The 13,384-nt window shown below is 42.0% G+C and overlaps 1 protein-coding gene across 2 annotated transcripts in view; it reads right to left on the bottom strand.

Annotated features, from left to right (window-relative positions):
* Positions 1–13,384, bottom strand: part of MAPK14 (mitogen-activated protein kinase 14) — a 40,776-nt gene that overhangs the window by 26,868 nt on the left and 524 nt on the right. For both annotated transcript variants that reach the window (XM_090026681.1, XM_090026682.1), the window contains exon 2: positions 6,369–6,498. In XM_090026681.1, the coding sequence (XP_089882807.1) occupies positions 6,369–6,498 (130 nt within the window). The remainder of the gene's footprint in view (positions 1–6,368; positions 6,499–13,384) is intronic.

Raw genomic sequence — 13,384 nt, 5'->3', positions numbered from 1 at the left:
ATGCAGCTTTCAGGAAACAATTTTGTCGTAAGTCCAAGGACTGCCTGTGCATCAAGGCTACGCAAACCTTTCCCTTCATGAGAGAACCTGCAATATTTCCATGTGTCTGCCACAGTGCATCACTGACTCAGTTCTGAAGTGTCACTCCTATGTTCAGAGACCTAACTAGGACTGAGGACTGTCAGTACAGAGGCTGGTCAAACTATATTTAACACGAACGGAGTACAGTTCACCCAAGTACTCCAATACCATTTAGTTTCCTGCTGAAGCATTTCACATCAACTGAAAGGGATGCTAAGTAGAAGCAGCATTTCATGCAAAGGATATAGCAGAAGACTAGAGCATGAGAACAAACAAATCTTTAGAAATGCATTATGATCCTGCAATCCTGCTTCCATGCATGTCATGGTTGATAGACAGGATGAGATTTAAAGCAAAGGAACTTCATATGACAACCAACAACTTGTCAAATTAAATACTAACATGAGACTCAAACACATTTCACTTTGCTAAATTCTTCAGTTTAATCTATGATACAAAAATAATTACCAAAATACTAACTTCTAAGTTCCATTATAGGTCACTTAGTATTATAGAAATGCCACTTGAGATTCAATGGCCATGCCTGAGTTGAGTTCTACGCTCAGAGAAGGAATTCAGGCACCTATTCCTGAAGAATGCAGCAGGTATTCCTCAAAATTACAGCACTTTCAGTACAGAAGGGATCTTCTGAGAATTTATTAGTCAATATATTTAGCATTACATGCTGGAGGCCCTTTACCAAGATGAATAACTTATTTTCTACTTTACAGTCTTAATATTGGATACAAGATCATAGGTCAGAGAAGGAAAGGTATGGGGATTATTGATAAAAAAGAAGAATTTGTTTGAAATGTAAATGTACAGTGGTACTTATAGAAAAAATAATGACAGTCTCCCTGTTCCGATTTGCCAAGTACCTTTTATCGCCTTGGGGCAAGCAAACAGATGTGGGAGATAAGGTGGCAGCAAAGTGAGAGAACTGAAAGGAACAAAATAAATAAGAAATTGTAAGTCAAGACATAGGTAGGGACAAAACTTTGTACAGCTTCACAGACAAGGAAGGAGATTGGAACCCAATAAAAGGATTAAACAAGATGGTACATGTTCAAGGCAGCGAAGAGGTTCTTAGCATTAGTGTTTTGAAGAATAAAGGTGAGAAGATGGAGAGGAGACATCAGACATCAAAGGCAAGCAGAGATCACGAACAAACACACACTTCGGAAAAAGAAGAAGAGACTGAAATTCGGGGTGTGCCGATAAAGGTCTTCTTGTCCGACACCGATGGCCAATTACTAACCACCAATATACGCTGATACCGATCCAATTGCCAATTTACAGGAACGTAGCCTGGCAACTTGGAGAGCAGCCTCCTATTGCAAGTCTGTGGACAGGAAGGGATGTGGGGGAGCGGCAGACTGAGGCCTCCACAGAGGGAGGGATTGGGGCAGGGGCAGGGGCAGCCCAGCCAGGGCAGTGAATGTGACCCCATGGGCAGCTCGTCCAGCGGGTGTGGGGAATGGGGAGCAGCTCCCCACTGCTGCAAGCACCTCTAGGGGAGGCATGGGGGGGCATGTGCCCCCATGGATTTATGTATGGGGCAAAGGCGGGATGCCTGCTGTGAGCCAGGGACTGCGCCAGCCTCTTCCCAGCAGGAGGGCTGGGCTCCAAACAGGCAGCTGCAGGGCAGAAGGCAGCAGTGCTGGGAGGAGTGGCTACGGGGTGGGCTATAGCCACACCAAAATTCCCCATAGCCGCTCCTCCCAGCACTGCTGCCATCTACCCGAAGCCCAGCTCTGGCCAGTCCCCCCAACAGAAAAGGCCAGCACAGCCTCTGCCCCTGAGCCTGCAGGAGGCAGCCTGACCTCACCCTGTGCATAAATCCAGGGGGGCACATGCCCACCCCCATGCCTTCCCTGCGGGTGCATGCAGCAGCAGGGAGCTTCCCCCCCATACTCACCCCCTGACACCTCCTGGACAAGCCACCCACGGGGTCTCCCTCACCGTCCTGGCTGGGCAGTGCCTGCCCCTGACCCACTTCCTCCTTCACCATGAGGGCCTCAATCTACATCCTGTCCCCCCATGCTCCTTCCTCCCCCACAGACTTACTAGCAGGAGGCTGTTCTCCAAGCTGCATGCATGCTGCAACTGTGCTCATGCACACGGCATTTATCAGTGACATTACTGGCTACACCAGCCGGAAAAAGTCAATCTCCGATAAGGTTAATTTTCCTTTTAATTGATGCTGACCCAATATACGACTGATATATCAGTGCACCTCTGAAATTTTAAAGGACAAGGATCTGACTGAATAGGCAAGAAAGAGAAAAACTGCATATTGATTTAAAGCTAATTACAGAGATTTCAGAAATTAAACAGGTAATTTTGGTTCCTTTCTATAGGCCATATTCTTCCCCACTCATTCCCAGTCTCAGCAGAACTCAGTACAAGTTTTCAAACGTACATAGGCTGCAACAATTATGGGTTAACTGAATATCTAACTTAAGGGATAGAGGTTTCAGACAAAATCTCCAAGGCTGTAGCCACATCTAGATAATCTAATATACAGCCAAATGGCAGATTTAGAGAATTTCAAGGGTAAACTCCAGTAAATTTTCAAATAAGCTTCTTCAATCAACTATGAATGGCTATCTAAGACTGACTGAGTATTAGCAAGTCAAAAATCATTTGAGCCTGTATAGTACATCTAGTTGTTTACATAAAAGTATCCCAATCTCACCTATAATAAAACACTGTGATACTAAGCTTTTCATCAATACATTTTGTATATCTCTTTCAGATGTGCAGATAAATATGAAGGTATGTACTAAAAAGGGAGACTTCACCTAACTGAAAAAAGGAGGAAGCTCTCTGTAGCTGCAAATGGGAAGCATTGGGCATGTCTACATGTGCATTAACATGCTTTAGTTAATGCGAATTAAATCTGGTACCTCCAGGCACTTCTACACATGGTGTAGAAGGTGCTTTAATTAGAGCCACTCTGAGAGCGGATCTAATTAAAGCGCCACAGCATCTTGTGTTTCAGCATTGCCACGCTTGAAAATGGTGGGAGGGGCACTTGAACTAAAGCTCGTTTGACGTGCCTTAGTTTAAGCACCCCCGCTGCCATTCTTAAGTGTGGGGATGCTTGCGGGAGGCTGTGGGAGCACAATAATTGCCACGTTCCAGAAGACCTGATTAATCAAATCTGCTCTAACTCACTGTAATTACAGTGCCTCAGAATAGCCTCCACACTCATGTATAGGCACCCTCTGTTGTGAGGTACTAAGAAAATGAGCATTAGAGCAGTTTTTAAGCCTATTTTAATATGCAGTAACTAAATAGCTGTTTTAGTGATGCTTTAATGTGCATTAAAAATAGGCTAATGCACATTAAAACACATGTGTAGATGCGCCCATTATGTGCAGACCCTTCTTTCAAAACATCTTTAAATACCCCATGGTAGGTTTGCAAGAATTGACAAACCTATTTTTTAAATTAAACCTGCTCTCATTCCTTCAAATTGGTACTCTACTACATCTAAACAAGGTACCACATACACATTCTCATTCTACACATGAAAATAAGCAACTACCTTCCATTCTTAACAAAGGAGCAATACATACTAAATGCTACAATTTCACAAACATTTCTATACTTATCTTCATCAGCCCAGCCCAAAATGGAATTCCCACTCTGAGCTAAAATTAAAAAAAAACAAAACCGCTTGAGGAAAGGTTTCAGCTTTGGGAACACTCAAGCAGGTGAAAAAAGTTCAGGAAAAGTCTTGGTGTAAAGCAGAATCAGTTGCTAACTTTGCCCATTAGGGCAGAGCTCTGTCCTCACCACAGCATTTAGCAGGTGCTGTTGCACACTATCCTACATAGCATGTTGATGTGTCAAAAGTTCCATTTATGTCAGCAGCACTAACACTGTCAAAATGATTTCTAAAACATCAGATCCTTTGGGGATACTGGCAGCTGAATGAGATGGCTGATAGCCAAATATACTACAGGCTCTGGAAAGAAAAACAAGGGGCTTTCTAGTTAAAATACCCTAGAGACTCCTTCAGTGAAATCTGTTTTGTGATGTTAATTCTTTGCCTAATAGAGACACTGAAAACAGGTTTGCTCAACACAGTGCTCCAATTTCAGGAATTTCCTTTGTGTCAAGTAAAACCTTGTGTTCAGAGAAGTTAAGAGTTTTTATATTAACATTCTGACAGCTGGACAGAGCGCTAGAGAGTGTTCACTCACATGGCTTTTCCTGCTTCGAAAACAGCATACAGTATTGATGGGGTGATACTTCAATACAGCTCCAAACTGGAACTGTTCATCCCTAAACAAGCCTTGTACCATAAGCACTACTTCTTACCATGATACCACAGAGGCATTCTAAACTATCAGGAAAAAAAATCTCTATTATTGGACAAAGGTAAAAAAAAAAAGGAAGAGAATCCACTGGTGTGCATAATTCTGTACAAGTGAAAGTACTGAAACAGGAAGATCAACACAGATTTGAATCTAATTATTTAGGTCTAACCTTCCCAGTACAATCCTAATTTTGCTTACTTTAGAGGACTACTGCATCGTAGACTTAGAAATTACATTACATAAAATTGGAGCATCATCCAGGGAATATTAGCTCTGCAAAACATCTGTGGTATTACCTGGTCCTATCAACCCAAAGGCCCAACTTTCAAACTTACATCATGCAAAAATTTGAGAAGAGGTTAGTTATATTAATTTTAATTTTGAAAAAGTGATTCACACTGAATGCCAACAGAATGCTTACGTCACACAAGACAGCTAAAATGCATCTCTTGAAAGGAGTTTACTGTCTCAATTCTGAGTATGGTGAGAAACAGAGCACCTCTTAACAAGATAGATGGATTTATAACAAACTGAATAATGAACACGGGTGCACTGATATCTGACCCCAGCTGATTTTCTGCCCCTTGGGCAGAGGGCTGGACCTGATGATATTGCAAGGTCCCTTCCAGCCCTAATGTCTATGAAATCTATGATAAAAAATGTTTTTGGCCGATATCAATGGCCAATTATTAACCAATCTGATAGCCAATATGCAGCCCTGCAGCTTGGAGAGCAGCGTCCCACCGGTAAGCTGGGGGGGGCAGCAGATCGAGCCCACCGCAGTGAGGGACAGAGTAGGGCTGGGGCAGGCACTGCCCAGCTGAGACAGGGCATAGGATGGAGCCACAGATGGCTTGTTCAGGAGCCATGGGGGAGGGGCAGCGGCTCCCACCACTGCATGCACCCCCCAGGAGGGGTCTGGGGGGGATGTGCCCCCAGATTTGTACATGGGGTGACGGCAGGCTGCCTGCTGCAGGCTCGAAGCCAGGGGCTGCCCTCAGGACGGGGAGCAGCAGCACTGGGAGGGTGTGGCTATGGGGGGACTGCAGCAAACTTTGGGATGTCTGTAGCCCACCCTGCAGACCCGCCCCCAACACTGCGGCAGCCCGCCCAAACCCCACCCACCTTGGCTGCAGCCCCATCCCAGCCCCTACACCACGAAGAAACGGATGCAGCCCCTGGCCTCAAGTCCACAATGGGCAGCCTGCCTCACCCTGTGCACAAATCCGGGAGGGCACGTGACAGGAGCCAGTCTGCCCCGGACAATCCACCCACAGCTCTGCCCAGTGCCTCACGCAGGCAGCACCTGCCTCTGTGCCATTCCCTCCCTTACTGTGGGGGCCTTGATCTGCCCCCACTACAATCCTTGCCCCTAACAGACTTACCGGCTGGACACTGCTCTCTAAGCTGCCCGCCTGCTTTCCTAGCTGTGTGCATGCTGCAGCTGTGCACGTGGCATTTATCAGTGACAGTATTGGCTATACTGGCCAAAAAAAGCCGATTGCTAATAATGTCAATTTTCCTTTTATCGGTGCTGATCTGATATGGACCAATATATCAGTGCACCTCTACTATTTACAATAAATGAATGCCAGCTGCTTAACAGGATGATTCATGCTGTGTTCCAAGAAATTTGCAAAAAAGGGTAGGTGTTTGTCATGCTGGAGTGCAAAAGATTTCTGTGAAGAAGAGGGCACTGCAAGAGGGACAAAGATGAAAATGCAGAGGAAGCAATGAGACAGAACAGACAGAATCAGACTAGAGAGAGAAGCAAAGAGATGAGAAAGATCTGCAAAGGCTTAGAAGTATGTATGAGAAACTGAAAGTTAGTACAGTGGAAATGTAAATCTAGTGAAGGAATTTTCATGCATGGAGAGAGACAATTTGACCCACTTTTTCATAGCTATAAAAAGTACTCCATTCTCCACACACTGTCTCTGGGTCTGTTGAACTTACATTTTCATGTTTCATATGTTTAAGTAGCCGTAGTTCTCGGTAGGTTCTTTTGGCATGAATGATGGACTGAAATGGTCGGGACAGCTTCTTCACAGCCACTCGCAGCCCAGTTTTTGTGTCATAGGCAGAGCTATGGTTAAAAAAGAATAAATACAGCGTTACCAAAAGTCATTGAGAAATATTTTTCAATTCTCCCTGGTCTTGGACAAAGACACTCATATTCTATTTTCCCCAGTGAAAATAGCTAATAAGCATCTTGTGTCACTTTGTCAAAATACAGCTTTCCATAGTTTATTTTCTCAGGAAAAGTGACAACACAGGAAGAAGCTCTCTTTTGTACAAGTTGAGCAGCAGTAATGAAGGGCTCAAACCAAGTTCCCTGCCTACCACTCTGTACCTTCCCCTACGATGCATTCCTCCAAATGAAAAACATTTGATCCCCAAAACTCATTTCTACATTGTTCTTTGAAAGTGTAGCTTCCTTGTGGATAAGAGCAATAAGCGAGATAAAAGGAAAAGAAAAAGACCCTTCTTATATTTTATTTTGTCCACTTAGCTGGCAAGTTCTTCAAGGAAAAAAAATATGGGTACTCCTCACTTAACACCATCCCAGTTAACGCTGCTTCGTTATTACGTTGCTCATCTGTTAGAGAACATATTCATTTAAAGTTGTGCAATGCTAGGTTATGTTGTTTGGCCGCTGCCTGCTAGTAGGTAACTACTGTGACGTAATTGGATTCGCTTAACATCGTTTTGCTTAAAGTCACATTTTTCAAGAACATAACTACAACATTAAGCAAGGAGTAGGTGTAACAACTGTTTCTATCAGAGTCTCAACTTCGGTTTCAAACTTTAGATGGTATCATTGCACACTTTGTAATAGTTGCATCTGCTTTCTTTGAGCCGCTTAAATTGGGTAAGATTTAAATATATTCTTAACATGAAAAACAGCACAAGATAAAAGGGTTTTTAAGTAACTCTGTTTTGCTTTTTTTCCCACTTGTCAGTTCACATTTTTCTATTTAGTTTTTAAGGGAGCTGAAAATAATCTAGTTGTTTGCATTTCACATCCCAGTTTTCTTGCTGTTCTTTATCCAAAAAAGGTCATTGGTAACACAACTGCATCAGTAGATGCTCTGAGCAACACAGCTCCCAGGGGACAATGCTTCTTAAAAACTACTGCAAACCAGTGAAGCCACAACTATTCTCAACTGAACAGTCTATCGTAAATTGGAAGGCCACAGCCAACGAATATGAAGAAGATTGCAATCACTCAGCTCAGGATACCTCAACGGTCTGTACTTGAACACAAAAGTAGTTACACTACCCCTGTAGGCTGCACTTTATATTCACCCGTGATACACGGCCAAGAGAACTGCAGGAATTCCAAAAGGTCTCAATTTATTCAGTAGAGTTAATTAGCAGACACACACAGACACCTTCACCTTCACCTTCACATTAGGTGCTTTACACTCCAGAGATATCCTCCAAAGTGTTATAAACATGGAGCTAGGTCACATTTGGGGCCTAAAAAACGGAGTCTCTCTAAAGATCAGGGTTTGCTGAGCAATTTTTGGCTGAAGCAGATGACTGCATAATGGTTTTACAAGTACAGAACACAGAGCTACACAACAGCTGTCATGTTGGAAAGTGTTAAAAAAAAAATCACTAAAACTGGCATTTATCACAGCTTTAAGAGTTGTGTTAAGTTCATCTGTTACATTTCATCTGAAAAAGACTGAGGAAAAAGTGGCATGATCTAAAGCAGTTTTCAAAATCATTTAAAATAAGATAAATATAAGTTTAGAATGGGCATGCCTCTGAAATAAATCACAACTTCCAAATTCCACAGACAGTTAGGTACTACTGTGGATAAATTTCTGGAAATTGCCTCATTACCTAATTTACTAGAACAGATCACGTCAAGGGAGGAGCAATTATAATTCAAAGCTCACGCTCTCTCTCGAATTCTGAACTAAATGTTAGATTCTCTGGATGCAATTCTTCTGTTATACTGGTTGAGTCCTTTTATACCGATCCAAGTAATTTTCTCAGCACCCTGACAACGTGAAGATTTAAATAAACTGGGTATAGAGCGTTTTGCCAAACCTGGATAAAATCTTTAATCTTTGTAGAACACTAGCTACTTTCAGAGATATTCTTTTCATTGCTTGTGGAGCAGCTATCTTTGGAGACCTGGTCCTCTGCTGACCAATTCTTTTTCATAGGATCCTCTCTGTCCTGAAGATAGCTTGCTTGGGTTATAAGCAAGAAAACTATAACACTCAAAGTCTGAGTGTTCTGCACTCACTCAATCCAAGCACTTTCAAAGTCTCTCCTTACCTACACTCCAACCAGGAAACAGCTGATAACAGAACTGAAAAAAAAAAAAAAGATTCAACACCTTTTTCAGTCTCTTGTTTGTAAATAGACCAGCTTGCAAAGAAAAGCTAGAAGACTCCCTGCCCTGCCTATATCTTACAGCCTGAAATACCATACAACGAGATGTACACTCTTAAACGCACTTCTGAAAATTAATTGTTCAAATTCTTTGCTCTCATTTTCAAAGCTCTGCCTCATGCCTCCTAATATAGGATTTGGTCTCCTACTCTGCCCCTGCTCACATAGTTTTTGCTAATATTACCTGGCTCTCTAAATTCTTCATAACCTCCTCCTCCCACTCACTATTTCACAGCTGTTTTCATACCATTCCCATACTTGAAACACTCTCCACCAGTGAAGCAAGCAACCTCACTCTTCTGCAAAAGCTAGCTATAAACTCATTTTTTTCAACTAGACTTTAACAATTAAATAATCAAAACAAAAGTGAGGATGAATCTATCAAATTTGAAGACAATAGCAAGGTCCTGAAAAATTATAAGGGTCTGGACACACAAACCAATAAGTTCATGTTAAAGGAAGGCATAGGTCAAGAATACAATAAAGCACAGCACAAAATAGCTTCTAATTTTCATGGAACAGGAGCAAATATGCAAAAAAGCAGTTATGGCAGAGCAGCTGCCATGAGCCCCCCACCTTCTTTAAAGTGGAATATCTTACAGATACCAAAAGAGGGGTAATTTAAGAGAACCCAGTCAAAACAAAGCAAAACTTTATTTGCCAAAAGTGGGATAGAAGGCAGGATAGGTATGCAGCTTGCAGACTAATTAAATGAGATAGTGCATGCAAGCTTTCATGATCTTGAATTCACTTCATCAGACAGAGACGGCAATTGAGAAGACTGAGTAATGCAGAAGATCCCCTTCTTTTTAACATGAGAGAGATTTATTACACTGTGTTGTATGCCATCTTTTCCTCTTGAAATGGATGAAACTTAGTAAAGATTCATGACTAATTTGTATGAGTCTGTTTTGGATCATGATGACTTGCCTTATTTTGGAGCTGTGAAGACTAGAGAACACCTCAAGCATCCTTGAAGAGGCAGTCAGATACTTGCTTGTTTTCTCTTGAGTCAACTCAACAAAATGCACTAAAATCCTACAATTTTAGTTAAAAGAAGATGCATCCTGGCATTTTCCTCTGTACACTGGCTCCTGATGGAATATAAAGACAAGATCTAGATCTCTGACACAGCCAAAAAGAGACAAGGTTCTTTGGGTAAATCTGATATCTTTTACTAGACCAACTGAAATAGTTGGAAAAACCATATTAAGCAATTTTTCCCCCCAACTATTTAAGTTGGTCTAATAAAAGATATCAGATTCACCCAAAGAACCTGGTCTGCCTGTGTCCTTAGACCAACATGGCTACAACCTACACAGCCAAAAGGAAGCATTTCATGGAACTTACTCTTGTTACCTCAGGTCATCATCCTCCACATGGCATCCAGTTCACAACTACATGCATCTGGGACAATGAAACTCAGATCTGGGAGGCTCACGAATGCATGAGAGAAAACTGTAACAGGAACTGCCGGTGGCCTCTGGAATCTCCTCTTACAAGAAGATAAAGATGAACAGGATCCTCACTACTTCCAGCACTGAATACAGAATTCAGCCTCCTTTTCCCTCATTCAGTAAATCACCCCCACATTCACAAGCAAACCAGAAGTCCTATAAACCTGCATTTCCCAAACATTTTGGAACAACGAACCACTGTCAAGCCTGAAAATTTCTCACCGGTCGGTCCCCATACACCCTTTTAAATGAAAAGAAGAGGCCCAGTGTGAGCAAGCCACATACAGACTACCATGGTCTCCAGGGCAGTCTGGAACTGCTATAAACAAATCAGATTATTTCTCCTATGAGTTGGGATGGCAGTTTACTTGTATTACCAGTAGTTCTCTCCTGCCTCCTACACATGTACACAGGAGCACTTTTGCTATGCTGATAGATTAGGGAAGGTGAAGATAGACGCTAACTCAAAAACCTGCTAAAATCATTACTATTTTGAAGCATTTGGAATGGGATATTTAAGGCTTTTCACCACATTTCCTCTTAGTCTTAAGCACTTAAAGTTCCTTTACTTAAAAAGGGAAACTACTGCAAGTTCAAAGGAAACTAAACTATCTGTATGACTAGTAATTGAGGAACAAATCTAGTTCTGACACTTTAGTCTTCAACTCATAACAGAAACATATCTGGATCCAGATAAAGATCTGGAATAGTCTCCCAGCAGGTGTGGTGCAGGCACCTACCCCGGAAATCTTCAAGAGGAGACTGGATACACACCTTGCTGGGGTTACTTGACCGCAGCAGTCTTTCCTGCCCAGAGGAGGGGGGGCTGGACCCAATGATCTCACGAGGTCCCTTCCAGTCCTAAACTTCTGTGAATCTGTGAATACTGTACTGTGTGTATCTGGATATACATGCTATATACGAGCCATGTTACAAGATTCTTGTGCATCTGCTTAAATTCCGCCTGACACTGAACTGAGCTTTAGACATATTCTAGAACAAATTAAAACATATTCAACTGTGAAGTTCCCAGAAACACTGGGCAAAAGCCAACTACAAGAAAAAGACACTGCTTGTAAAGCCTTGTATTCATACCGCCTGTGCAACACTATGCTTATCTAGTGCAAAAACCGTTTTGAGTACTGACCGTTTCAAAGTGCTGAAACATCTGGAACACACTTTTCTTAGCTTGAAACTAACTGAAACCATGCCATCTACAATTAGTTCTCCCCCACGTGGGAGGGAAATCACTAGTGTTGTAGCAGCATTGATTCCATTCTACAACCTTGCAGGAAGTTATTCAAAATCCCCTCTTCCGAACTATGTCAGGGCTTTATGACAGAGGTACTTCAGCAACCCCAGAGTGAATTAATGTAGACTAAACCACAGGGTTGTGTCAAAAATATTGAAACTGTTGTACGATCAAATGAAATATGTATTCCATCCAATAGATACAACAGCAAATGATTATTTACTGAGTGTAAGAAACATTTCTGTCTACATCAGTTTCTCAGTTCCTAAAAGTTTGAGCCTCCACCCCATATCTCTGCATCTTAATTTCCATTTTGTAAATTAAAGCTGTCTCCTAAAAACAACTGAGATGTCTACCTATACCATCTCCTAAATAAATGATGTTATACTTTGGAAAACATGGTCTTCATGATTTGCTGATGCAATTATTTACGTTTGAAAAAGTCTTCTCCCTATGAGCCTTAATATTCCTCCTGTTTAAACTCCCTCTACCCCCAGCTCCCACCCACCCATGCACACACTCCCTGGTACATGCATCTAGAGCCATATATCCTAGTATAGTCTGCCTATTTCACTACCTCAGTTTAACACTGCAGGACAATCTCCTGGCTTTGCTGTTGTAACCTTAATTTGTTCCAATTATATCTTAAATACAACATAATTCATAGTGATGACAGATTGGAAAAGAAGATGAGCCAAGGAGCAAGTCTGTAGAAATAGACATGAACTTTGATTAGCAGCAAAGTGCCATCAAATTTTATAAGACAGACTACACTACTCAAACCAAGTACAGCAAAAAGCAGTGGGGACAGACTTATTTTCTCCATTTTCTTTGGGAAAAAAATTGCTATAAGACATATCGAAAGACACAGTAAATATGTCTACTAGACTCCAGTCTGTTTAAAACTGCTTTCAATAAAAAATAGGTTCTTCTGCTACTGAAAGGCAGTTGCACAATCTTTGAAAGCTTTGACACTGCAAAACAGGAAATTCATGATGCAAATCCTTACGTTATTAGCAGTGGAAAGAAGCATTTGGAAGCAATACTTAAGAGTCTGGAAAACACAATCTGGAATGGGAGGAGGGATTTTGAAAGGGTTGTTCTTAAAAATAAAGTCAGTTTGTCAGGAAGCATGCTCATTTTCCCCCCATTATAATCCAAGCGGATTGAGAACATTCAGCACCTCCGGAGGACTCATGAACTAGGGAGGTCAGGCCTCTGGTCTGCTGCAATTAAACTCAGCTTTTCAACAATAACAGTTCCAAGAGCACATTCAGTTATTCAGACTACTAACTCCTTTATACCCGGCAGGGAACAAATACTCATCTATTTGCGATACAGCAGTTTTAGGAAATAGGTGTTATTTGAATGGAACTTGTAGACAACTTTATAATTCAAATGAACAAATTGCTGTCAAAAAAAACAGAACCAACAGACAGCTCTCTTGAAAAAACAAAAAAAAGCTACAACGTGTAAAGATCCACAGAAGCTTAGGGCTGGAAGGGACATCGTGCAATCATCAGGTCCGGCCCCTTGATTTGGGCAGGAAAGACTGCTAGGGTCATGTAACCCCAGCAAAAGAAAATCATTTCTCTCCACATTTGGTGACTATGACTCTGGCATTAACCGATTATGGATTGTGTATTTAAGACGATGTGGTGCACAGGATGCTTTGGATAGGAACGACCCCTCCAGAGGTCTCCTGATTTCTATCATGCCTATTTTGCATGAACACAGTGACAGCTGCACCAACCCGCCCAAGCACTGCGAGCCCCTGGGAACAGGCTGCAGCCGATCAGGCACTAGTAGCTGTAACATTACAGCGTTACCAATATTTCTACACCTGA

This window comes from Crocodylus siamensis, chromosome 13 (genome assembly GCF_052110815.1).
Source record: "Crocodylus siamensis isolate JL-2025a chromosome 13, ASM5211081v1, whole genome shotgun sequence".
Classification (NCBI taxonomy): Eukaryota; Metazoa; Chordata; order Crocodylia; family Crocodylidae; genus Crocodylus; species Crocodylus siamensis.
This window is presented reverse-complemented; position numbering and strand designations above follow the sequence as displayed.